The 23271-nt window shown below is 50.6% G+C and overlaps 3 protein-coding genes across 6 annotated transcripts; 1 reads left to right on the top strand and 2 right to left on the bottom strand.

Moving 5' to 3' along the window:
- Positions 1–2198: 2198 nt before the first annotated feature.
- HIRIP3 (HIRA interacting protein 3) lies at positions 2199–11401 on the bottom strand. The gene is made up of 7 exons (XM_075847699.1): positions 11129–11401; positions 10330–10450; positions 9388–9511; positions 4017–5977; positions 3776–3935; positions 3591–3689; positions 2199–3182 (listed from the first exon to the last, which is right to left on the bottom strand). Exons 1-7 carry the CDS (start codon positions 11197–11199, stop codon positions 3001–3003), a joined length of 2718 nt encoding a protein of 905 aa, XP_075703814.1. The 5' UTR covers positions 11200–11401; the 3' UTR covers positions 2199–3000.
- INO80E (INO80 complex subunit E) lies at positions 11335–15725 on the top strand. Of its 4 annotated transcripts, none has more exons than XM_075847701.1 (8): positions 11335–11482; positions 12067–12161; positions 12847–12917; positions 13137–13189; positions 13357–13432; positions 13925–14018; positions 14412–14540; positions 14636–15725. In XM_075847701.1, exons 2-8 carry the CDS (start codon positions 12081–12083, stop codon positions 14846–14848), a joined length of 717 nt encoding a protein of 238 aa, XP_075703816.1. In that variant the 5' UTR covers positions 11335–11482; positions 12067–12080; the 3' UTR covers positions 14849–15725. The 4 variants fall into 4 exon arrangements, with proteins under 4 accessions (XP_075703816.1, XP_075703818.1, XP_075703815.1 ...); XM_075847700.1 differs by lacking the exon at positions 11335–11482 and adding an exon at positions 11501–11585; XM_075847702.1 differs by lacking the exon at positions 11335–11482 and adding an exon at positions 11592–11680.
- Positions 15726–17644: 1919 nt separating this feature from the next.
- LOC142697904 (double C2-like domain-containing protein beta) lies at positions 17645–23056 on the bottom strand. The gene is made up of 4 exons (XM_075847708.1): positions 23052–23056; positions 22254–22335; positions 22006–22102; positions 17645–21817 (listed from the first exon to the last, which is right to left on the bottom strand). Exons 1-4 carry the CDS (start codon positions 23054–23056, stop codon positions 21681–21683), a joined length of 321 nt encoding a protein of 106 aa, XP_075703823.1. The 3' UTR covers positions 17645–21680.
- Positions 23057–23271: the final 215 nt, after the last annotated feature.

The raw sequence follows: 23271 nt of genomic DNA, 5'->3' as shown, positions 1-23271 counted from the left end.
GGGCCGGTCCAGTCTTCTGTATGCAAATCTTAGTCTTATAATGGAAAATTCTGCAAATTTCTAATTGACTTTCAATTCCACAACATTTAAGACCTCTGCTTGCTGTCTGTAAACTCGAAAATGTGACATCTAAACCAGTAGACCTGCAGGTGCCCATACACTATAGAGAAGTCACCAAACCTGCCAATTTCAGCCGGACTGGTCCACTATCTGATTTGGGGGGGGGGGGGGGAGAGAGGATCAGACGTGTCTAACATATCTGACCCTGTGTTCCCAATGGAGATAAGCAGCTGCAAGAGATGTCTGGCAGCAGCTTATCCCTCTCCCCATTATACACACATGTACAGCTGAACCTGGCGCTGGGTACGGGGGATCGTCAGGAGTATTAATAGGTGTAGGGGCAGCTTAAAGGGGTTCTCCGCTTTAGTCAATCACTACTTGTTTGAAGGGTCACTTGACGATACGACAGTGCCCATCTCCTGGGAGCCAATCAGCTATGATATGTGGGGGAATCGGGCAGTAAGTGTTCAGTTTCCCTGCAGCGCCACCACAGGAATAACAAAGCATTACAGTGTCTTATCAACGTGTAATACAGGACAGGACGGGTCCTCCAGACTCTATGTAACCGCTCTCCACTCTGACCAATAGATGAGGATCCTGAACAGGGGACCCCCCCCCCCCCCCAATATTACCCAGAATTCTCTTATAGGGTGCATGAAAATGATCTAAACTGGACAATCCCCTTTAATACTTTTCACAGCTGAGGGTTTGTTACAGCTGTATCCAGACTACACACTCTTCTGTGAGGTAAACATTAAAGAGGCTCTGTCACCAGATTTTGCAACCCCTATCTGCTATTGCATGTGATCGGCGCTGCAATGTAGATTACAGTAACGTTTTTATTTTAAAAAAACGAGCATTTTTGGCCAAGTTATGACCATTTTTGTAGTTATGCAAATGAGGCTTGCAAAAGTCCAAGTGGGTGTGTTTAAAAGTAAAAGTCCAAGTGGGCGTGTATTATGTGTGTACATCGGGGTGTGTATTATGTGTGTACATCGGGGCGTGTATTATGTGCGTACATCGGGGCGTTTTTAATACTTTCACTAGCTGGGCGCTCTGACGAGAAGTAACATCCTCTTCTCTTCAGAACGCCCAGCTTCTGACAGTGCAGATCTGTGACGTCACTCACAGGTCCTGCATCGTGACGGCCACATCGGCACCAGAGGCTACAGCTGATTCTGCAGCAGCATCAGCGTTTGCAGGTAAGATCGACTTACCTGCAAATGCTGATGCTGCTGCAGAATCTGTAGCCTCTGGTGCCGATGTGTCCTCGCTCGTCTGACACGATGCAGGACCTGTGAGTGACGTCACAGCGTGATCTGCCAGAAGCTGGGCGTTGTGAAGAGAAGTGGATGATACTTCTCGTCAGAACGCCCAGCTAGTAAAAGTAGTAAACACGACCCGATGTACGCACATAATACACGCCCCGATGTACGCACATAATACACGCCCCGATGTACGCACATAATACACGCCCACTTGGACTTTTACTTTTAAACACACCCACTTGGACTTTTGCAAGCCTCATTTGCATAACTACAAAAATGGTCATAACTTGGCCAAAAATGCTCGTTTTTTAAAAATAAAAGCGTTACTGTAATCTACATTGCAGCGCCGATCACAGGCAATAGCAGATAGGGGCTGCAAAATCTGGTGACAGAGCCTCTTTAACACAAATCCCTCCTGTCCTGATAGTTTGTTACAGTGTATCAGTCTAGTTCAAGTTCTTTTTATCACATATTATAAAGAGAAAGCGAGGTGCTCTCCTGGAGCGAGGTGCGGGGCCTTCAGGGTTGGGATGGATTCCCCAAATATCACATAGGATGGTCAAAACCGGATATAACTGTAACAAACACTCAGCTTTGAGAAGTATTGGTCTGTACAAGCTTTGGCTATAAGCAATGATTCCATTCACTGACTGCAAGCAGAGATCTATAAAATGCCAAGGAATTGACAGTCTGGTAGTGTTACTCTCTGCACTGATGACCCCCGTCCAGTCGTGCGGAGGCTCCGATATTTTATTTTACTGTGTGAGGTCATCACTTATATCACGTATAGGGGGGGGGTCCTTATTTTTCAGATGTGGGTGCGATATATAGATGTAGATTTCTAAATAAAAATAAATTTAACAAATAAAATGTGGAAAAAGTTTTATTTACAAAAAACATTAAAAATGAATAAAAAGTGAGACGGACAGGCAGCGCGCGGGTGAGACGGACAGGCAGCGCGCGGGTGAGACGGACAGGCAGCGCGCGGGTGAGACGGACAGGCAGCGCGCGGGTGAGACGGACAGGCAGCGCGCGGGTGAGACGGACAGGCAGCGCGCGGGTGAGACGGACAGGCAGCGGGCGGGTGAGACGGACAGGCAGCGGGCGGGTGAGACGGACAGGCAGCGGGCGGGTGAGACGGACAGGCAGCGGGCGGGTGAGACGGACAGGCAGCGGGCGGGTGAGACGGACAGGCAGCGGGCGGGTGAGACGGACAGGCAGCGGGCGGGTGAGACGGACAGGCAGCGACAATGTAAGGGGGGGGGATAAAATAACACGACGGTCTATACGTGGGGATTGGCTACGTGAAGCGGTTACTTTTGGCGCGGTTCGGTGTCTCACATCACATTCTCCTGAACACCAATCAGAGGGATCGACCAACAATTCGGTGACATCAGAGGCGTGAGGCACAGGGAGCCCCGTATCTCACTGGCATCAATTCATTGGTGACACAATCGCTTGGATCACGGGTGTCAAGCATGCTGGGAGTTGTAGTTCTGGTAAAGATGGCCGCCTCCCATGTGTAACCGATCCTCTGTACAGTCTAAAGAAGGGGGGAGGGGATACAGCATCCGGGGACTTTCCTGGCACACGATGGGGACCCCTCCAGGTTTTTTCCTCCCCAGTCACTTGAGTCCTATAGAAAGTGGACGAGGTCGGGCGGATTAACCCTTCAGTCACTATCCCCGTCGTCGCTGATGATCCCCTTTAAGCCGGACCAGTCTATTGGCCTCTTTTTGCGGGGTGGACCTTCTTCCCCTTCGGAGTCAGATCCCACAGTTTTCTGGTAGGCGGAGGCTTCACGGGTTGAGGATTCTCGATATGGGTTCCAGGTGTTACGGCGCCGAGGTCGCCCTGCAGAAAATAGAAGGTTAATATAACGCCAGCTCAGAAGACGTGTTGCATTGTGGGAGATGTAGGGTCTCTTTTCTATACACAGTGACTGGTGCGAGCACTACATCTCCCACAATGCAGCACAGCAGCTTTTCTTACTGTGATTGTCCAACTATAGAGCCAAAGTCCTGAGCAGATTCGGGTCTTAATATCTGTCCGGGGGTCCCAGCTTTGTAAAATCTATCCGGAGGTTCTTGAAGAACAGTCAGCCCCCCCCCCCCCCACCACGTGAAATGGCTGATAACAGGGAGCAATAGCTTATCCACCAGCACAGCAGAGAGAAGACGAAGTGCAGGGTCATTTAGGAGTAGTATTGGCGGACGCGCGGGGGTGGGTGGGCCGGACGCTCTGGATGTCTCGCGCACTCACCGGCGGTCTCGATGATGTTGCCGGTGTCCAGTGCCGCCAGCTCTGCCGCCTCCTCCCTCTTCAGTCGCGCCACTCGGCATTTCTCCAGCGATGGATTTCCTGCAGGAAGAGATCAGAGGCGCCTCGTCATCACGTCGGCTGCTCCCCAGACCCCCCTTCTCTCCGTGACCCCCCTGATCTCTCACCTTTCACCCCCAGGTTCTCCAGCTCCTTCTTCAGCACCTCCACCATGGACTTGACGGAGCGGCAGTCCTGGAGCAGCTTCTTGTAGTTCTTGCGGGCGCCGCAGGTCAGGATGTACTTCTTGAGGCGGGTGATTGACGGGTGATCGTCCCGGGACGTGGCCTGTAAGGATCGGGGGAAGGGCTCTGGTACGTTGGATCACGACACTTTCCTCCCCTCCCCCACACCCCCCCCCCACTTTACCTGTTTTTTGCTGCTCTTCCCTTTGGGTTCGGACGTCTCGGAGGAATCGCTGCGTCCTCCGTCTTTCGCTTGCGGTCTCTTCTTGGTTCCCTCCTCGTCGCTGTCCTGGGAGTCTCTTTCCTCCTGGGCGGCTTTCTTGTCCTTCCTTCCTCGGCCGTCTGTCTCTTTAGCCGCGGTCTTGGGCTTCTCCTCATCACTCTCTGTATTCCGGTCGCTCTCGTCACTCTTTGATGTCTTTTTCCTGGGCGGTCTCTTTTCCTCTTCACCATCGCTGTCTTTCGTTGAAGCTGCGCTCTCTTCCTCCTCGCTGTCACTGTCTTTCTTAGGAGCCTTTTTCATTGACGCTCCCTTTCCTGCGCTCTCTTCCTCTTCACTATCGCCGTCACTGTCTTTATTTGATGCTGCGCTCTCTTCCTCCTCGCGGTCACTATCTTTAGCAGCTTTCTTATTGGACGCTCGCTTTCCTGCGCTCTCTTCCTCTTCACTGTCTTTATTTGATGCTGCGCTCTCTTCTTCCTCCTCATCACTGTCTTTCTTCTTGGACGCTCTCTTTCCTGCTCTCCCTTCTTCCTCATCACGGTCTTTCTTTCCTGCGCTCTCTTCCTCCTCATCACTGTCACTATCTTTCTTAGCAGCTTTCTTCATGGACGCTCTCTTTCTTGCTCTCGCTTTCCCCTGCGCTCTCTGTACCATGACTTGAGGTTTCTCTGATTTTGCCGCCCTCTTCCCTGCCTTTTTCATTGACACTCCCTTTCCTGCGCTCTCTTCCTCTTCACTATCGCTGTCACTGTCTTTATTTGATGCTGCGCTCTCTTCCTCATCATCACTGTCTTTTTTATTGGACGCTCTCTTTCCTGCGCTCTCTTCCTCCTCGCTGTCACTATCTTTCTTCGCTTTCTTCATGGACACTCTCTTTCTTGCGCTCGCTTTCCTCTGCGCTCTCTGTACCATGACTTGAGGTTTCTCTGATTTTGCCTTTTTCATTGACGCTCCCTTTCCTGCGCTCTCTTCCTCCTCATCACTGTCTTTCTTCTTGGACGCTCTCTTTCCTGCGCTCTCTTCCTCCTCATCACGGTCTTTCTTTCCTGCGCTCTCTTCCTCCTCCTCGCTGTCACTATCTTTCTTAGCAGCTTTCTTCATGGACGCTCTCTTTCCTGCGCTCTCTTCCTCCTCGCTGTCACTATCTTTCTTCTTGGACGCTCTCTTTCCTGCGCTCTCTTCCTCCTCCTCGCTGTCACTATCTTTCTTCGTGGACGCTCTCTTTCTTGCGCTCGCTTTCCCCTGCGCTCTCTGTACCATGACTTGAGGTTTCTCTGATTTTGCCGCCCTCTTCCCTGCCTTTTTCATTGACGCTCCCTTTCCTGCGCTCTCTTCCTCTTCACTATCGCTGTCACTGTCTTTATTTGATGCTGCGCTCTCTTCCTCATCACTGTCTTTCTTAATGGACGCTCTCTTTCCTGCGCTCTCTTCCTCCTCATCACTGTCTTTCTTTCCTGCGCTCTCTTCCTCCTCCTCCTCGCTGTCACTATCTTTCTTCGCTTTCTTCATGGACACTCTCTTTCTTGCGCTCGCTTTCCCCTGCGCTCTCTGTACCATGACTTGAGGTCTCTCTGATTTTGCCGCGCTCTTCCCTGCCTTTTTCTTGTAACTCCGTTCTTCTCCTTCGCTGTCGGTCTCATTTCTCAGCGGTCTCTTCCCATCCTCGCTGTCACTGCTGGCTTCGGAGACGCTCTTTTGCTCCCTGGCAGTCACTTGATCACCGTCTGTCTCTTCCTTTGCGCTCTCTCTGACAGTCTCTTTGCCTCTTATAGGTGTGGTCTTTTCCTTTCTCCGGGATCCCGCTCCTTTGACCGGCGTCCCCTCTGCCGCCTCTCTCGTGGACGCCGGTGCCTCCGGAGAGCTCCCGGACAGTCTCTTGATGTCTTTCTGTTCAATCCCAGAATCCTCTTCAGACTCGTTATCTGGAAGGGAAACAGTTAACATTAGGAGTGACCTGCAGCTGTTCAGCCAGAGCCTCCTGGTTCAGGTACAAAATGCGAGAATGACAGTGAAGACCGACACAGGCAGGACAGGAGGATTTATGTGGACAGCAGGTCTGTCGTCTCCGCGGCGGGGTCATTACTGTCCGGGGGCGTCAGCGCTCGCTGTATTATTAGCCGTTTACCTCGCTGTCATCCGGCTGTAAATAACGGTTATTATCGCGCACGTGACGCAATAAGGAAACGTTCGAGACTCCCGATTACCACCCGGCAAAGTAACGGAGAGATGAACGTTAACCCCTCACATCCCTGCAGCTGCTCACAATAATAAAAAACAAACAGATTTGCACCTGAACTAATACTTCACACAGCTGAGGGTTTGCTACAACTGCACTACGTCTCCAGGGTGATACAATATATCCGTACAGGTAACAAACTATCAGCACAGGAGAGAGGGATTTGTGCTGCTGTGTTTAGCTTACAGAGGATGGACTAAACTGGATACATTGTAACAAACACTCAGCTGTGAGAAGTATTAGGGCTGCACACGTTTTATTCAATGACAGCAAGCAGGTATCTTGAAAACAGTGAGGAACCGAAACAAAGTCCATTAGAATATTAGGCGTCTCTACAGGGGTCATTGATTAGAGTCCCCAGAAATGGCAAATTTGCTTCTGAGGGTAAGGACAAGAATACTGTCTGCTGAGCCGTGTATCTAATCCTATCATGTGTGATACTGTCTGCTGAGCTGTGTATCTAATCCTATCATGTGTGATACTGTCTGCTGAGCTGTGTATCTAATCCTATCATGTGTGATACTGTCTGCTGAGCTGCTGTATCTAATCCTATCATGTGTGATACTGTCTGCTGAGCTGTGTATCTAATCCTATCATGTGTGATACTGTCTGCTGAGCCGTGTATCTAATCCTATCATGTGTGATACTGTCTGCTGAGCCGTGTATCTAATCCTATCATGTGTGATACTGTCTGCTGAGCTGTGTATCTAATCCTATCATGTGTGATACTGTCTGCTGAGCTGTGTATCTAATCCTATCATGTGTGATAATGTCTGCTGAGCCGTGTATCTAATCCTATCATGTGTGATACTGTCTGCTGAGCCGCTGTATCTAATCCTATCATGTGTGATACTGTCTGCTGAGCTGTGTATCTAATCCTATCATGTGTGATAATGTCTGCTGAGCCGTGTATCTAATCCTATCATGTGTGATACTGTCTGCTGACCCGCTGTATCTAATCCTATCATGTGTGATACTGTCTGCTGAGCAGTGTATCTAATCCTATCATGTGTGATACTGTCTGCTGAGCCGTGTATCTAATCCTATCATGTGTGATACTGTCTGCTGAGCTGTGTATCTAATCCTATCATGTGTGATACTGTCTGCTGAGCTGTGTATCTAATCCTATCATGTGTGATACTGTCTGCTGAGCCGTGTATCTAATCCCATCATGTGTGATATTGTCTGCTGAGCCGTGTATCTAATCCTATCATGTGTGATACTGTCTGCTGAGCCGTGTATCTAATCCTATCATGTGTGATACTGTCTGCTGACCCGCTGTATCTAATCCTATCATGTGTGATACTGTCTGCTGAGCTGTGTATCTAATCCTATCATGTGTGATAATGTCTGCTGAGCCGTGTATCTAATCCTATCATGTGTGATACTGTCTGCTGAGCTGTGTATCTAATCCTATCATGTGTGATAATGTCTGCTGAGCCGTGTATCTAATCCTATCGTGTGATACTGTCTGCTGAGCCGCTGTATCTAATCCTATCATGTGTGATACTGTCTGCTGAGCTGTGTATCTAATCCTATCATGTGTGATAATGTCTGCTGAGCCGTGTATCTAATCCTATCATGTGTGATACTGTCTGCTGAGCCGTGTATCTAATCCTATCATGTGTGATACTGTCTGCTGAGCTGTGTATCTAATCCTATCATGTGTGATACTGTCTGCTGAGCCGTGTATCTAATCCTATCATGTGTGATACTGTCTGCTGAGCTGTGTATCTAATCCTATCATGTGTGATACCGTCTGCTGAGCCGTGTATCTAATCCTATCATGTGTGATACCGTCTGCTGAGCTGTGTATCTAATCCTATCATGTGTGATACTGTCTGCTGAGCTGTGTATCTAATCCTATCATGTGTGATACTGTCTGCTGAGCCGTGTATCTAATCCTATCATGTGTGATACTGTCTGCTGAGCTGTGTATCTAATCCTATCATGTGTGATACCGTCTGCTGAGCCGTGTATCTAATCCTATCATGTGTGATACCGTCTGCTGAGCCGTGTATCTAATCCTATCATGTGTGATACCGTCTGCTGAGCTGTGTATCTAATCCTATCATGTGTGATACTGTCTGCTGAGCTGTGTATCTAATCCTATCATGTGTGATACTGTCTGCTGAGCTGTGTATCTAATCCTATCATGTGTGATACTGTCTGCTGAGCCGTGTATCTAATCCTATCATGTGTGATACTGTCTGCTGAGCCGTGTATCTAATCCTATCATGTGTGATACTGTCTGCTGAGCCGTGTATCTAATCCTATCATGTGTGATACGGTCTGCCGAGCCCTGTATCTAATCCTATCATGTGTGATACTGTCTGCTGAGCCGTGTATCTAATCTATCATGTGTGATACTGTCTGCTGAGCTGTGTATCTAATCCTATCATGTGTGATACTGTCTGCTGAGCCGTGTATCTAATCCTATCATGTGTGATACTGTCTGCTGAGCCGTGTATCTAATCCTGTCATGTGTGATACTCTGCTGAGCTGTGTATCTAATCCTATCATGTGTGATACTGTCTGCTGAGCCGTGTATCTAATCCTATCATGTGTGATACTGTCTGCTGAGTTGTGTATCTAATCCTATCATGTGTGATATTGTCTGCTGAGCCGTGTATCTAATCCTATCATGTGTGATACGGTCTGCTGAGCCCTGTATCTAATCCTATCATGTGTGATACGGTCTGCTGAGCTGTGTATCTAATCCTATCATGTTTGATACTGTCTGCTGAGCCGTGTATCTAATCCTATCATGTGTGATACTGTCTGCTGAGCTGTGTATCTAATCCTATCATGTGTGATACTGTCTGCTGAGCCGTGTATCTAATCCTATCATGTGTGATACTGTCTGCTGAGCTGTGTATCTAATCCTATCATGTGTGATACTGTCTGCTGAGCCCATGTATCCAGTTCTATCCAGCGGTGCAGCTATAGGGGCCGCAGTCTTATAGATTTTCTGTCTCTAGTTATACATATGAAGTCTCGGGGGGACGGACACTTCTTGGGGGTTTTACAATTTTCCAGTTGTCGGCTTTTAGGAAACCTAAACCGCTGGCAGTGAAAGGGTTAAATCTGACTTACCGTTTCTCTGCTTGCGCCTCTTCCCCAGGGGCTCCTCGTTCTCCGCCACGTTGTCATCGCTGTCCCGGCGCCCCCTCTTCTGCACCTTCATAATGAGGGGCTCGTCGTCACTGACCTCTTCCTCCTACAGGAGACCCCACAAGAAATCAGAAAGGGGGAAGAACATTGAGCAGACGCCCCACAATGAGAACATGACATCATCAGCGGAAGCCGCCAGGAGGGATCGGTGGCATTTCTTAAAGGAGAAGTTCAGTATTACAGAAATACTTCACCGTTACTCTCCGTATAATGTGCAGTAACCTTAAAGAGGCTCTGTCACCAGATTTTGCAACCCCTATCTGCTATTGCCTGTGATCGGCGCTGCAATGTAGATTACAGTAACGTTTTTATTTTTAAAAAACGAGCATTTTTGGCCAAGTTATGACCATTTTTGTATTTATGCAAATGAGGCTTGCAAAAGTCCAACTGGGCGTGTATTATGTGCGTACATCGGGGCGTGTTTACTACTTTTACTAGCTACTTACCTGCAAACGCCGATGCTGCTGCAGAATCATCTGTAGCCTCTGGTGCCGATGTGTCCTCGCTCGTCTGACACGATGCAGGACCTGTGAGTGACGTCACAGCGTGATCTGCCAGAAGCTGGGCGTTGTGAAGAGAAGTGGATGATACTTCTCATCAGAGCGCCCAGCTAGTAAAAGTAGTAAAAACGCCCCGATGTACGCACATAATACACGCCCACTTGGACTTTTGCAAGCCTCATTTGCATAAATACAAAAATGGTCATAACTTGGCCAAAAATGCTCGTTTTTTAAAAATAAAACCGTTACTGTAATCTACATTGCAGCGCCGATCACAGGCAATATCAGATAGGGGCTGCAAAATCTGGTGACAGAGCCTCTTTAAGGCTGATTGATTGGACGTTCCAGGCCCCTCCCCCGTCACCTGCATCCTCAGCAGCTCTTCCTCCACGATCTTCTTGAGTATCTGCCGCTCCTGTGAGGTCAGCGCCGACCGCCCGGCGTGAGCCAGAAACCTGGAGCGCACCGAAGACTGAGACAAGACGCTGCGGAGCGAGGGGAGGACAAGATCAACAGTCATGTGACCAGCGGCGCGCAGGCTCCTCCCCCCGCAGATAGCGCCGCGCAGGCTCCTCCCCCCGCAGATAGCGCCGCGCACGGCTCCTCCCCCCGCAGATAGCGCCGCGCACGGCTCCTCCCCCCGCGGACAGCGCCGCGCACGGCTCCTCCCCCCGCGGACAGCGCCGCGCACGGCTCCTCCCCCCGCGGACAGCGCCGCGCACGGCTCCTCCCCCCGCGGACAGCGCCGCGCACGGCTCCTCCCCCCGCGGACAGCGCCGCGCACGGCTCCTCCCCCCGCGGACAGCGCCGCGCACGGCTCCTCCCCCCGCGGACAGCGCCGCGCACGGCTCCCCCCCACGGACAGCGCCGCGCACGGCTCCCCCCCACGGACAGCGCCGCGCACGGCTCCCCCCCACGGACAGCGCCGCGCACGGCTCCCCCCCACAGACAGCGCCGCGCACGGCTCCCCCCCACAGACAGCGCCGCGCACGGCTCCTCCCCCACAGACAGCGCCGCGCACGGCTCCCCCGGCAATCGCGACCGCCGCGGCTCCCATAGCTACGCCATTGGATGAGGTCAATTCGCTGTCACACGATCTCTTCGCCCGGATAACATTACCCGTGATCACGTCACTTCCCAACTGTCCCGGCTTGAGTTCTCACCTGAGATCCGGGCTCTGCTGAAAAAGCCCCCGAGTAAAGCGCCGCATCTCGCGCTCCCCATCTCCCGCCATGTTTAAACCAATACCTCCGGCATGCAGGTACCGCCCATCAGAGTCTAATTGGTCCGGATCATCCTACTGACTTCTGATTGGTAGATGGCTAGAGGACTCAGTCTCTGATTGGATGACAGTCTGTTCTACTCCGTCCATCATGTCATCAGAGCTGCCGCCATTTTATCGGAGCTTCAGAACAATCCATTCAATCATAACAGCAGGACGCGCTTCACTTTGAACCTTACAGGAAGTGACGTTGTGTTATTAGAGGGGCGTGGCTTGTCCTCCTGGAAGCGGAGAGGTAGGGTTAGAGCGATATAGTGACCGGGATGTAATAGTCCGGGGAACCACAAGTCCCAGCATGCCCCCTACCGCATGGCTCATGTTACCTTATGCTCTGAACGGTAGGGGATACTGTGATTTGTAGTTCCATAAGACAACCTGGAGAGCGCCCTGGCTAATGGCAGAGGTGGATGTGAGCCCCGGCCTGGGTCAGGCTGTGAGTGTGCGGTGACGCTGCCTCTTTCATAAAAAGTAGATTTGGGGAGAAAACGTGGAGCAGTTACCCATAGCAACCAATCAGATCGCTGCTTTCATCCTCCAGTGGTTTCTGAGCAATGAGAACTGGAATCTGATTGGTTGCTAGGGGCGACTGCTCTACGGCCCCTCCTCTAGTTCTGAGATGATCCCACTTAGCGGCATATTTATCATTCAGAAGTCCAGCGCTCTTTGCGGAGCTGTAATGGCGGCCATATTGGTAAACTTCCTCAGGGACAGATATAATAAGTAAAGGCTGAATATAACGTCTAGCTGGAGACGGGACGCCGGCCCTTTAAATGCATTGTTGAGACCAGATTGCTGACTGTTTCCTTGTATGTTTTGCAGTGATCTCCTCCAGGATGAACGGCCAGGCTGACGGGGAGGTGGATTATAAGAGGAAATACAAGAACCTCAAGCGCAAGCTCAAGTTTCTCATCTATGTGAGTCCGGGAGGGTCCGGCGGGGTCATCCGATCAGTGCCGGGACAGATATAGAGATAATGGACCCCGGAGGTCGTGTTCAATGGGTGATCCCACCAGAGACAGTGAGGGAATGTCATCAATATCTGATCAGCGGGGTCCGATCTGTGAGACCCCCACCCATGATGAAGCCCAACGTCACCCCTTGTGTTCTGGGAGTTGGGGGGGTGGGGAGGTCATTAGTGTTAATGGTGGTGCAGCCCCTATAAAGCACGACTCCACCTCAACGTCATCGTGCAGGTTATATCCATGTATAGTGCGTTCTACTCCAGTCACATCCGGAGCTGTATTCACTGCTGACAGATCCATCCCACTGCCAGCTTAGCGGGAATCCCACAATGCCCTGCAATTATTTCTGTTGAGTGCCTGGTATAAACACTACATCTCCAGAAATGCAACACGATACTGTGCAGATGGTGGATAAGCCGGGGCAGGTGTGAGAGGTGAAGATCTGCAGCCTGAGAGCTAACAGGAAAGCAGCAGAACTGTGAATGCGACTGGAGTACAATGCAGGATATAGATCTGTAAAGCTTTGTAAATTGGTTTGGCTTGTGAGCGGCACTTCTACAGGTGGAGCGGCACTTCTACAGGTGGAGCGTCCTATTTTCAGCCATGCTGAGGGGTGTTCTTGTTTCTCTCTGCTTAGGAGCAAGAATGTTTCCAGGAGGAGTTGAGGAGGGCCCAGAGGAAGCTGCTGAAGGTCTCCAGAGACAAGAGGTAAGATAAAGGCGGCTCATAATATCCTGTCACGTGTGTTCCCACCGCTGCGCGTCCCGTCAGCCAATCAGCAGAGCCCAGAAGAGTCACATGACGCCTGTCCCTGCAGCTTGCGGACTATCTGCAGCTTTAATACCTGACACTTCCGCTTCTTTAAAGTGACAGGAGGTGTTATTACGGCTGCAGGCGGTAACGCGCCGCTCCTCTTCTCTCCGCCAGCTTCCTATTGGACAGAATCCTTCAGTATGAGAATGTCGATGAGGACTCGTCAGGTACGTGAAAACCGGAGTAGACATTGGGGTGAGATCATCTGCAGGGTAGAACGGGGCGAGGATACAATGTAAGGAGAAAATGGGTCCGAGCCGGGCGCTGGAGATAATCCCCTTGTGTGACAGGTTGGGTGTTTCCAGGAGGAGTAACTGAGTGTTCTTATTTACAGACTCTGATATGACGGCTTCTTCAGAGAACAGCGACACTGAGGGAGGACGAGACGCCAGCACGCCCATTGCCAAGAGGTGAGTCCAGAGGGTCCTCTGTAGTATATACCGGGCTATACCACGAGGATATCAACAATCAGCATTACCTCTATGGGCAGCTTTCGCATATACTTAGTTCCCTGCTTGCTGTCAGTGAATGGGAACATTCTTCTTTGCATCCAGAGGCTGAAAACCATCCTGACCTAATAAATCCCACAGGTGAAGGTTTGTTACAATGTGTCCAGTCTAGATAATCCTCTGTAAGCTAAACCTGAATGATACATTTTACCTGCACTGATACATTGTAACAAGAGAGAGATTTGTGCTTCTGCTGTGTTTACTCCACAGAGACTGGATACAATTGTGCCAAACCCTCAGCTGTGAGGATGGGTTTTCAGCCTTTTTATAAAGACAAAATTATAAACATTCACCGTCAGCAAGCAGAGATCTTGAAAACGATGAGGTATTGAAACGCAAAGTATTAGAAAGTTTCTTCTCGATGTACATTGGTCCTTCTGATTTGTGTTGCAGGAAAAGGAGTCCGTCTGCCGGTCCGGCCTCCCCTCCCCCATCCTCCTCCTCAGGCTTATCACTGCACACGTCTGGGGGCCCGTACCTGAGCGCGGTGAGTATGACCCCGGCGCGGCCGTCTCTCCACTTGTCGCTGCAGCTTTGGGGGTGATGATGAAACTTGCGCCGCAGCCAATCGGACGTCGACTCTTTCTTATGTTCGGACGTTTCTTGTTGGTACTTCGCGGCTTTTACGGTTTTCTCCGCAGCTGAATGTTCTGCAACCGGTGGTGTAACGGTCAGGACATGATGGGAGTGGTAGTACCACCAGAGCCGGAGAGCCCCTGATGCAGACCATTGGCAGTGGTGGGGTGGGGGAGGGGGGTTTTCGTCGGCCATATTGCTGTAGATCTGGGTTGTTGCATTGCTTCTCCCCTCCCCCCTGATATTCTCTCCCTCATCCCATTTCATGATTTGTGTTTTCTCCACCCCTCCCCCGTTCCATCAGATGAGCTCACCCCCCTACACCCCGTTCCCCTCGGAATATCTGGCTCCTATCCCCAACTCCACGTCCCCCAAACCCGAGCGACTCAAGAAAGACAGAAAGAACCGCGGGGTTAAGCCCAGGAAACCTAAGGTACCGGTGAGACGAGCGGTGTGTGCGTGGAGCCGCCGGCCGCCATGACGCCCCGTCTAACCTTCTCTCCTTTCTCCCCCCCCTCACGTCTCCAGATCGCCCTCAGCTCCCCCTCGGGGGTCCTGCCGTTCAGCCCCCGGTCATCTGGCCTTCCCCCGCTGTCCTCCTCCAGCAAACATGCCCCTCCCCCGCCCATCCTCAGCACCGTGCCCCAGCAGATGTTCAGCGATGGAGGGGAAGGGAGCGGAGAAGAGGGGCCGCTGGACGGAGACGAGGAGGACGACCTGGTCATAGACATTCCTGAATGAGGCCGCAACCTGCTCCTACCTGACCGGCATTATAAACGAGCGCTGCACTAAAGTCTGCTCGCCCAGCTCCGGTAGTGAGAGAGGTTTCTCCATCGTGGGAGCATTGGACACGAAAAGGGACTCTCATCATCTCCTGACCCAGGCGAAGAGGGACTCTCATCATCTCCCACACGGGCGGCTGCCGTCAGTTGTGCCCTATTTTCTGACATTTCCTCAGCCGGTTCTTGTAATGCAGTGAATGTGCTGATCATGAGGATGCTTTGCATTGTGGGAGATGTGTTCACATCGAGGACTGTACAGTAAACGACATCAGACTGCTCTATGGTGTCTGGTGGAAACACGACATCTCTAACAATGCAGCGCAGCAGAGCTTACTCACTGAACCAGCCACACCGTGTAACGGAACCGGTGGGAGGAGGATTGTGCTGCATTGCATTGTGGGAAAAGTGTGTCTGTGTGTGTGTATATTTATATAATTTTTTTTTTTATGCTCCCCATTCGATTGCTCTGTAATGCCTGATGTAAACTCTACATCTCTCACAATGCAGTGCAGCAGAGAACACGTCCCCACCATCTAATCACCAGGACTTGTTGTGTTTTTTTAATCTTGATCCTGAATTAAATGAACCTCTGATCATCCCCTCGGCATTGTGGCCCCTCGTTATGTGCGCGGAGCCCGGGAGGAGCCGCCTTTATTCTACATCTTCTTATTTATTCCCAATCATTTTCTCTATTTGAGGGTCGGCACCGCACACAATGAAGCTTGTAGCGCCCCCTGGGGGTTGTGTGATTGCACTGAAATGAAATCCTGCACAAACCGGCGTCGTGTCGATGTCCTTATAAATAATCATGACTGAATAAAGCCGAAAACCAACAATCCGGTGTCTTCTGTCCGTCAGCTGCTAAAAATCACTGACGGAGTCTGCTGAGGGGAAATCCATGAAACGCGTGTTCATTGCGCCGGCGTGGCGCCCCTTGTATATAAAGGTCAGTGGGCGCCCCTTGTATATAGAGGTCAGTGGGCGCCCCTTGTAGATAGAGGTCAGTGGGCGCCCCTTGTAGATAGAGGTCAGTGGGCGCCCCTTGTAGATAGAGGTCAGTGGGCGCCCCTTGTAGATAGAGGTCAGTGGGCGCCCCTTGTGTATAGAGGTCAGTGGGCGCCCCTTGTATATAAAGGTCAGTGGGCGCCCCTTGTATATAGAGGTCAGTGGGCGCCCCTTGTAGATAGAGGTCAGTGGGCGCCCCTTGTAGATAGAGGTCAGTGGGCGCCCCTTGTGTATAGAGGTCAGTGGGCGCCCCTTGTGTATAGAGGTCAGTGGGCGCCCCTTGTGTATAGAGGTCAGTGGGCGCCCCTTGTATATAGAGGTCAGCGGCGTCCCTTGTAGATAGAGGTCAGTGGGCGCCCCTTGTGTATAGAGGTCAGTGGGCGCCCCTTGTAGATAGAGGTCAGTGGGCGCCCCTTGTGTATAGAGGTCGGCGGCGCCCCCTTGTATATAGAGGTCAGTGGGCGCCCCTTGTATATAGAGGTCAGTGGGCGCCGTCGTCTTGGCAGAATGTTAAGACCAGGAACAGTCAGGAGTTCTGCAGACTTGTGGGCCAGACGTGTCATCCCAGACAACCGCTCTGACTGCGGCGCCGGGGGAGATCAGCTGATCGCCACGGGTCCTGCCGCCGGCACCCCTGGGAAACAGCTGATTTTGCCGGGGAAGCCGCAGCCGGCCAGGTATTTAGTTGCAAGGGAAATGTGACGTGGCGGCCATTTAGAGCAGCTTTCCCTTCTAGGTCATGGAGGGGGTCCCGAGCAGGGGACCCCTCCCCCTCTATGATGTCCATGTGTCCTAATAATCTACACAAGACATCCCCTTTAAGGTACACAATGTGGACACGTCGTCCAGGAGTAGAAATAAGAATTGCTTTTATTTTCCAGAAATAGCGCCACTCGTGTCCATGGTTGTGTCTGGTATTGCAGCTCAATCCCATTCATACATCGCCCTTAGACAAGAGTGGTGCTGTTTCTGGAGAAGAAGTCGGCTCTTTTTTCTGATTCTGGACAACCCCTTTAATTACTTCACACGTTCTGGCTCTTGCGTCACATTGTCCTCCGGGAATCCCCATCATCCGCAGCATCAGAGACTGCGTCACGCCTTCTAGCTGCTGCTTGTGCTTCCCTGCAGACCTCATTGATGCTTTGATCCCACTCTTTGGGAGTGACTGTATTATGGGGGCTTCTGAGATCTTGCTCCCTGCTACATAGAAACGCAGGCTGCATGTACGAGGACTTACAATATTTCCAGAGCTTTCTATAGTCCCAGGGACCGCTGCACCTGGAAGGTTTGTTGCTGCTGCCGCCTGACGTTTGGATTCCTCTCATTGATGTCTGTGGCGGATGATAATGAGCGTGCGGACTCCACGCATTGTGCAGTATTCACCTCTGACCAGTAGTGGGCAGACTAAGAGAAGCACAATACTTTCATGGCACCAAATCAGGAATTATTGGGTTGGTGTCGCCGGTTCAGTCTCATTGTATAACGGAAAAATAATTCTGATACACTTAAGATCTCTGCTTGCTGTCAGTACAGGGGAACATACTCGTTATATTCAGAGTCTGACCTAATACTTCTCACAGCTGAAGGTTCGTTACAATTGTATCCAGTCTAGACAATCCTCTGTGAGCTGAACATGAATGATACATTGTAGCAAAGTACTGACCATAGACCAGACTGGACAAACGATCGCATCATAAACAAAAGCAATTCATTGAATTAAGAACGAGACGCAGACTCGGGAGCAGGATTTTTTGCCTTTATTGAGTGCAGTTATCAGGAGGCTGCGACATGCAAATACAGGGAGCTCCGCCTCCAGCGCACCCCGATCCTGACACACACGACACAAAGCACAATCAATCACGTGCCGCCCAGCGCCATGATATTGGCCGTACCCGGAGACTTGTCCTTTACACCCGAATCTAGACCGGCCGCGTGTCGGGGACGTCCGCCCATGGCCTCGCCGCAGCGGGACAGAGTCCTTTTCTACAATACAGCGCCATCACTGTAAATCTCTAAGGCCGGGTTCACGTGGGGCGCCGGTCGGGTTCACTTGGGGCGCCGTTCCAGTTTTGTTCAATATAAAACCCGGAGGTTACACGTAGAATAAAGGAGGATTAGTCGTCCCGTCCCCCCCCCCCCCCATGCTGGACGGCCGCCCTCTGGTTCCCCTGATCCACTTCTGGCGTTTTAGAGACTTCAATGTGAAAAGACGCAAAACGCAACACCGCGTGGTTTCTGACAGAAAACTTTGAACTTTGAACTATAGGAGGCATCGCTGGCGCACCCCATGTGACCCCAGCCGTGAGGGGACCCAAACCAAAGACGGAATTTTACGCCAGTGGAAACCCCAAAGTGGCAGGAAGATGAACCGTCGTATCGCCCCCATCAAAACGTTCACCACGAGACAGAATTCTCCGCTCCGTCCACACGCCATGATTTACCCTCAGTCTAGGGCTTCGCGGTGACGTCTGACGCCCCTCGCTACAGCGCGGGGCCGGGACGAGCTGCCCGAGATAATTCACTCCACTTTATTACAGAAAGGGGAGCTGTTCCTTTAATAGAAAATGATGAGACTTTGTAATCTTCACCTCCTTCAGTTTTTCTCGGCGGCAGCCATGTAGATTTCGCGCTTGCTCTGGGGTTGCCGTGGTAGCATTACCAGACTTCTGTACATAGACTTCCTGTCATGTGACCCCCCCATGTATGTGTTCTTTTGAGTGGAAATCACATGACAGGAAGTTTATGTACAAAAGTCTGCTTAATGTTACCATGGCAACCCCAGAGCAAGCACAAAAGCGAAATAGAGGAAAATGTGATATTAGAACGTCTCATTATTTGAGTACAGATCCCCTTTAACTCCACCAAACGTAGTCCTGGCGCCCTCATTGATAGTGATGGAGCCCCCATCGTTACATTCAGAGGACGCACCGCTGAGCCCCTCTATATGGCCCTAGAGCTCGTGGCAGCGGTGTATGGGGTGGGGGTCACTGACACCCCCTGATCGGTGGTCCTAAGATCTGGCCACCAGTGATGCCTCAGAAATGCCTGTGTCATGTGACCCCATTATACAGAACATGGCGGCGCGGCGTCAGGTGCTGTCGTCATGACATAGGAAGTCCCGACCATGACGTACCCCGCCCTGGTAGATTTCATGCCACGTGTTGATCTATTTACAAACCATCCCGAGACGGGTTCACAAACCGGCGCACGTTCTACCTCTAACTCCTCCCACATCGCCGACGTCACTTGTTAAAAACTCAAACAAAAAGAGTATTTAATAAAGTTACAAAAGACACAATTTTGCATAATCGCAGTGCCGGCGTGCGAAGATCGAGCACTGACTGTCCCCTCCCCCCACCCGTTATACAAAACAGATCACACACGTCCCTTCCCCCAACGTACAAAACGAGAAATCACAAAACATTGAAGAAAAAAAAACAAAAGCGTGCAAATAGTGAAAGTGTTAAATGTGCATAGCCCAGAGTGATGTGTGCGCTGTCGTGCGCTGTGTACAGACCGGTTATATCGCCAGACGCACTTCCTCGCAATCTCGTACCGCGCCCTGATCTCGTAGTGGTTGACGGGCCTAATGTGTAAAAACCAATCAGATCGCTTCTTTTATTTTCTAGCTTTGGATAAAAAAGAAAGCCGGTATCTGATTGGTTGCTATGGAGGTGCTGCTCATAGCAACCATGGTTACCTCCATTTTGTATCTGCATCAGTTAGGATATACAAGGCCCAGTCTGTCATGAGCCGCCATCTTTTATGGGATGTGGCATAATTATAACATCATTAAAAATATGCGCCATTTTCTCTAGCAATCAGGCGTAAGCGTCGTCTTGACCAGAGCCAGTCCCTGGGATGTGGTCCTTATAAATTCCAGCACGCCGCTGCCCCTTCCACCATGTCATTAAAATTCTTTGTATGAAAACTAGAGAGGAGCGAATTGATCCGCCATAGTCGCCCGATTCACCAGTCGATAATCATGGAGGCGTTTACCGTGTGTGCGCCCGGACGTTCACAACGGATGTGCCCTGGGTTATATGGCTGCGTCTACTCCTGCATAGTTAAGTTTTATCCGGCGCCAAATTGGCGCAGTCAAACGGATTTAGAAGGACGGGAATTCGGCCGATCTATCATTTCTGATCGGATATGTTGTCTATGCGAACTGAAAATGTCAAAACTCGATCCACTCAAACATGGCCGCCAAGGCGCCGGATTACTGGAATGAGGCTTCCCATTGCTGATTGTTCGCCGGAATTCTTAGCGACCCGTGGGAATCATAAATAACGGGAAAGGGGAAAATTGCGAAGGATGTTTGCGGTAATACGAACGTAAATAGCAGCGAACGCAATGTTACACGGCACACACTACGTCAGTGTGTCGCGTTTGTCGCCAATTCCTACGTTATCTTTTTTTTACGTGTCACTGAAGGTTTGATCGTATAGGCTTTAAGGGTTAATGGTGCGCGACTTTTCTGGTGGTGTGCGGGCGTAATCTTATTAAAAAATGAGCATTAGGTCCAGAGCGCAGCAGACGCTGAGTCCGCGCACGAACACGGATCTGACAGAACATGGCCGTGTTGCCAGGGGCAACCAATCAGTTTACAGCTTTCATTTTCAAACCTGTTCTTATTCGTTGCTACGGGCAACAGCGACACGTTTTGTTAGATCAGATTTCATGCTTTCCGGTGCGTTCCCCATCTGATGGCCTCAGCCCGACAGAAGCCGGCGGATCACTTACAGATTAGCAGCGCTCAGCCGTCATGTGACCCGACAACAGCGAGCCATAATTAAATCCAATTACCAGATAACGAGAGATGAGGCGCGGTCTAATCCGCTCAAAAGACGATGCGGAGGAATGAGCAGGCGAGTCAGGAGGGGGAGGGGTCCCCGAATGTCCATGGATAATATTATTTGATGTCATTATTATACTTTGGGACTCACCCCCCGGTAGATTCCGCCATTTTGTGAGAGTCAAGCTTCAGATTCCGCCATTTTGTGAGAGTCACGCTGGTTTCTTCCATCTTGTGACAGTCCTAGAATGGATTTTGCCATTTTGGGACCTTCACAAATTGAATTCTGCAACTTTAGGCCTCTCGTTCGCCAGACGTCACTAGTACCATAACTCTTTAACTTACAAAATGGCGGCCTCCACTGGTTTCTATAAAGACACGGTAAATTAACGGGGTATTCCGCTTCCAAGACAGTGAATGTGTAAACTATCGGTATATATAGAAAGGGCATTGGTGGGTGTTGATCCCCCCCCCCGACCCCATTTTTTCCTCTAGAGAAAGTGAAGACATCCCTGCTGTGATTGGACCGGATCGTACGCGGCATGGCTTACGGCGGTGTTGATCGCGGATTCCCATACAATGAGGTCATCATAAAGCCACCATTTTGTAATACATTTGTGTTGATGTGATATCAATATTTACATCATCCAACAATTGTTCTTAGCGGGTAAGGAGATGCCCCCGCCCGTCGCCATCTTCTTAGCGGGTAAGGAGATTCCCCCGCCCCCGCCCGTCGCCATCGTCACCATTCAGAGAAAAACAATAACACTTTGTATGGTCGGGTTTTCTTTCCAAAAACCAACAGCGAAAGAATAATCAGGTAGCGTCTTGTTATGGCGTAGACGGACATATTCATCCCTCTTCCAGGCATCCATCTTGGATGAGACCATGGTGTTAACTTTCCACCAATGAAAAGCGTTTAGTGATGTGAGCGTGCAAGTGGGTGATCCGTCAGCTTCTCAAGATCTCTCCGCTCGCGGGAGACCGTTCCTTAGTCGGTGTAGGTGGATCCCGGAAGGTCGTTGGTCAGCGTGTGCCAGTGTTCTGCCCTCTGATTGGTGGAAGAGAGACACTCCATCCAGTGTTTAAGACACTCCCCTTTAGCGTTCATGCCAAGCGTAACCCCCCCTGGAAGAGAACAAATGCGAGGTTGAGGAGTAGATGGGGGTCTGGAAGGACCGTCAAGGAAGAGTAGGGGAGCAGGGGGTATACGAATGAGATGCAAATGTACACAGATCATGGGCTCCACCTCTCAGACACCTTGGCCAATCAGATGCGTGGAAAGGACTCGCGCCATATTGACTATATAGACTCACCTATGAAATCGTTGGACTTTCCCAAGTCGTAGTCCCACACGGTCACCTCCAGGCTCCTCTTCTGAAGCTCGTGGAGACCGATTTTATAGAAGAACTCCTGAATAATGACAGAATTACGTTATAAGAGCGCGCTACAAATCACAGTGGTGGCAGCCATTTTATACACTGGAAAAATAAACACAAAATGGCTGCCACCATGGTAACCAAGAAACGGTAGATATCTCCTACTCCCCTCTAAGGCTTTGTACCTCATTAAATTCTGGGTTCAGCGTCTTCTTCTTTACAGCCGTCTTGTGCTTGGACTTCTTCTCCACATCCGGTTTCAGGTAACTGGAAAAAAACAAAAAGAAGAACATGAAGAAGTGGAGACGAGGGGATTTTAGAGGTGATAATGGGGACCTGACCAGGAAAATCGCCCCCTATTCCGCTACTTTGAACGGCTTGGTAGAAGCCCCCACCCCGTCTCAGGGCAATGGTATGGTTGGCCTCTATGGTGTCCCGCCTGTGGGTCTATTAAACGGAGGCCATAGATGCGCTGGTGATTTGACCAAAGACGGATCAGTGATCGCCGTGTGTTACGGATAGGATCCCGCCTGGAACAATTGGCAGAATGTCTCACCCTTATAGGAGATATGGAACGGAGGACAATGCCTTTAAGAAGGACATCTTCGTTACGGGAAATTGTCACATCTGTGGTCACCTTAAGGTCATTGGGTCACAACCGCTCACCACTTGTATGTTCTTAGTATGTTCATAACATCTCCATACTACAGGACATGTCGGAGCCCCCACAACTAGGACCATGACCCCCTTCACCAGTCTTCTCTCTCCGGCACATCTGGCCACTCTCGGGGGAGCTCTAGGACTTCTTATCCCACATCTAAAAATAAGCTGCTTGTCCCCCGGGGGACCGAGGTTTCACCTGCACGCGGCCGCACAGGTCTCATGTGTGTTACAACCGCCCTAAGAATACGACCGGAGTCTACGAATATACTATACAGAGTGGAGAAGACCTCTGAGAGGACCACAAGGAGCGGAGCCCTCACCTCATCATCCAAACCTTCACTTCATGAAACACAAATGACCAGACTCAAGCTTTATCTTAATTACATATTGGAGGAGATGCAGCGCCCGTTTTAGGGGGTGGCAAACTGGGCAATTGCCCGAGGCCACTATTTATAAGGAACAACAGGGGAAATCTCAAACCACCCAGTAATATTTATCATTGTATGGTGGTATTATGTGGCTGTATATGGTAGTATTATC

This window comes from Rhinoderma darwinii (assembly GCF_050947455.1).
Source record: "Rhinoderma darwinii isolate aRhiDar2 chromosome 6 unlocalized genomic scaffold, aRhiDar2.hap1 SUPER_6_unloc_1, whole genome shotgun sequence".
Lineage (NCBI taxonomy): Eukaryota > Metazoa > Chordata > Amphibia > Anura > Rhinodermatidae > Rhinoderma > Rhinoderma darwinii.
This window is presented reverse-complemented; position numbering and strand designations above follow the sequence as displayed.

Coding starts and splice junctions, on each gene's coding strand:
- HIRIP3 (XM_075847699.1), bottom strand. CDS start 11,199: ATGGCGGGAGATGGGGAGCGCGAGATGCGGCGCTTTACTCGGGGGCTT. Junction 3,690..3,775: donor GGAGAACCTGGGGGTGAAAG/GTGAGAGATCAG, acceptor CTCTTCCTGCAG/GAAATCCATCGCTGGAGAAA. Junction 3,183..3,590: donor CAACATCATCGAGACCGCCG/GTGAGTGCGCGA, acceptor TATTTTCTGCAG/GGCGACCTCGGCGCCGTAAC.
- INO80E (XM_075847700.1), top strand. CDS start 11,543: ATGCCCCCTACCGCATGGCTCATGTTACCTTATGCTCTGAACG. Junction 12,162..12,846: donor AGCTCAAGTTTCTCATCTAT/GTGAGTCCGGGA, acceptor CTCTCTGCTTAG/GAGCAAGAATGTTTCCAGGA. Junction 13,190..13,356: donor TGTCGATGAGGACTCGTCAG/GTACGTGAAAAC, acceptor TCTTATTTACAG/ACTCTGATATGACGGCTTCT.
- LOC142697904 (XM_075847708.1), bottom strand. Junction 22,103..22,253: donor TGAACCCAGAATTTAATGAG/GTACAAAGCCTT, acceptor GTCATTATTCAG/GAGTTCTTCTATAAAATCGG. Junction 21,818..22,005: donor AAAGTCCAACGATTTCATAG/GTGAGTCTATAT, acceptor GTTCTCTTCCAG/GGGGGGTTACGCTTGGCATG.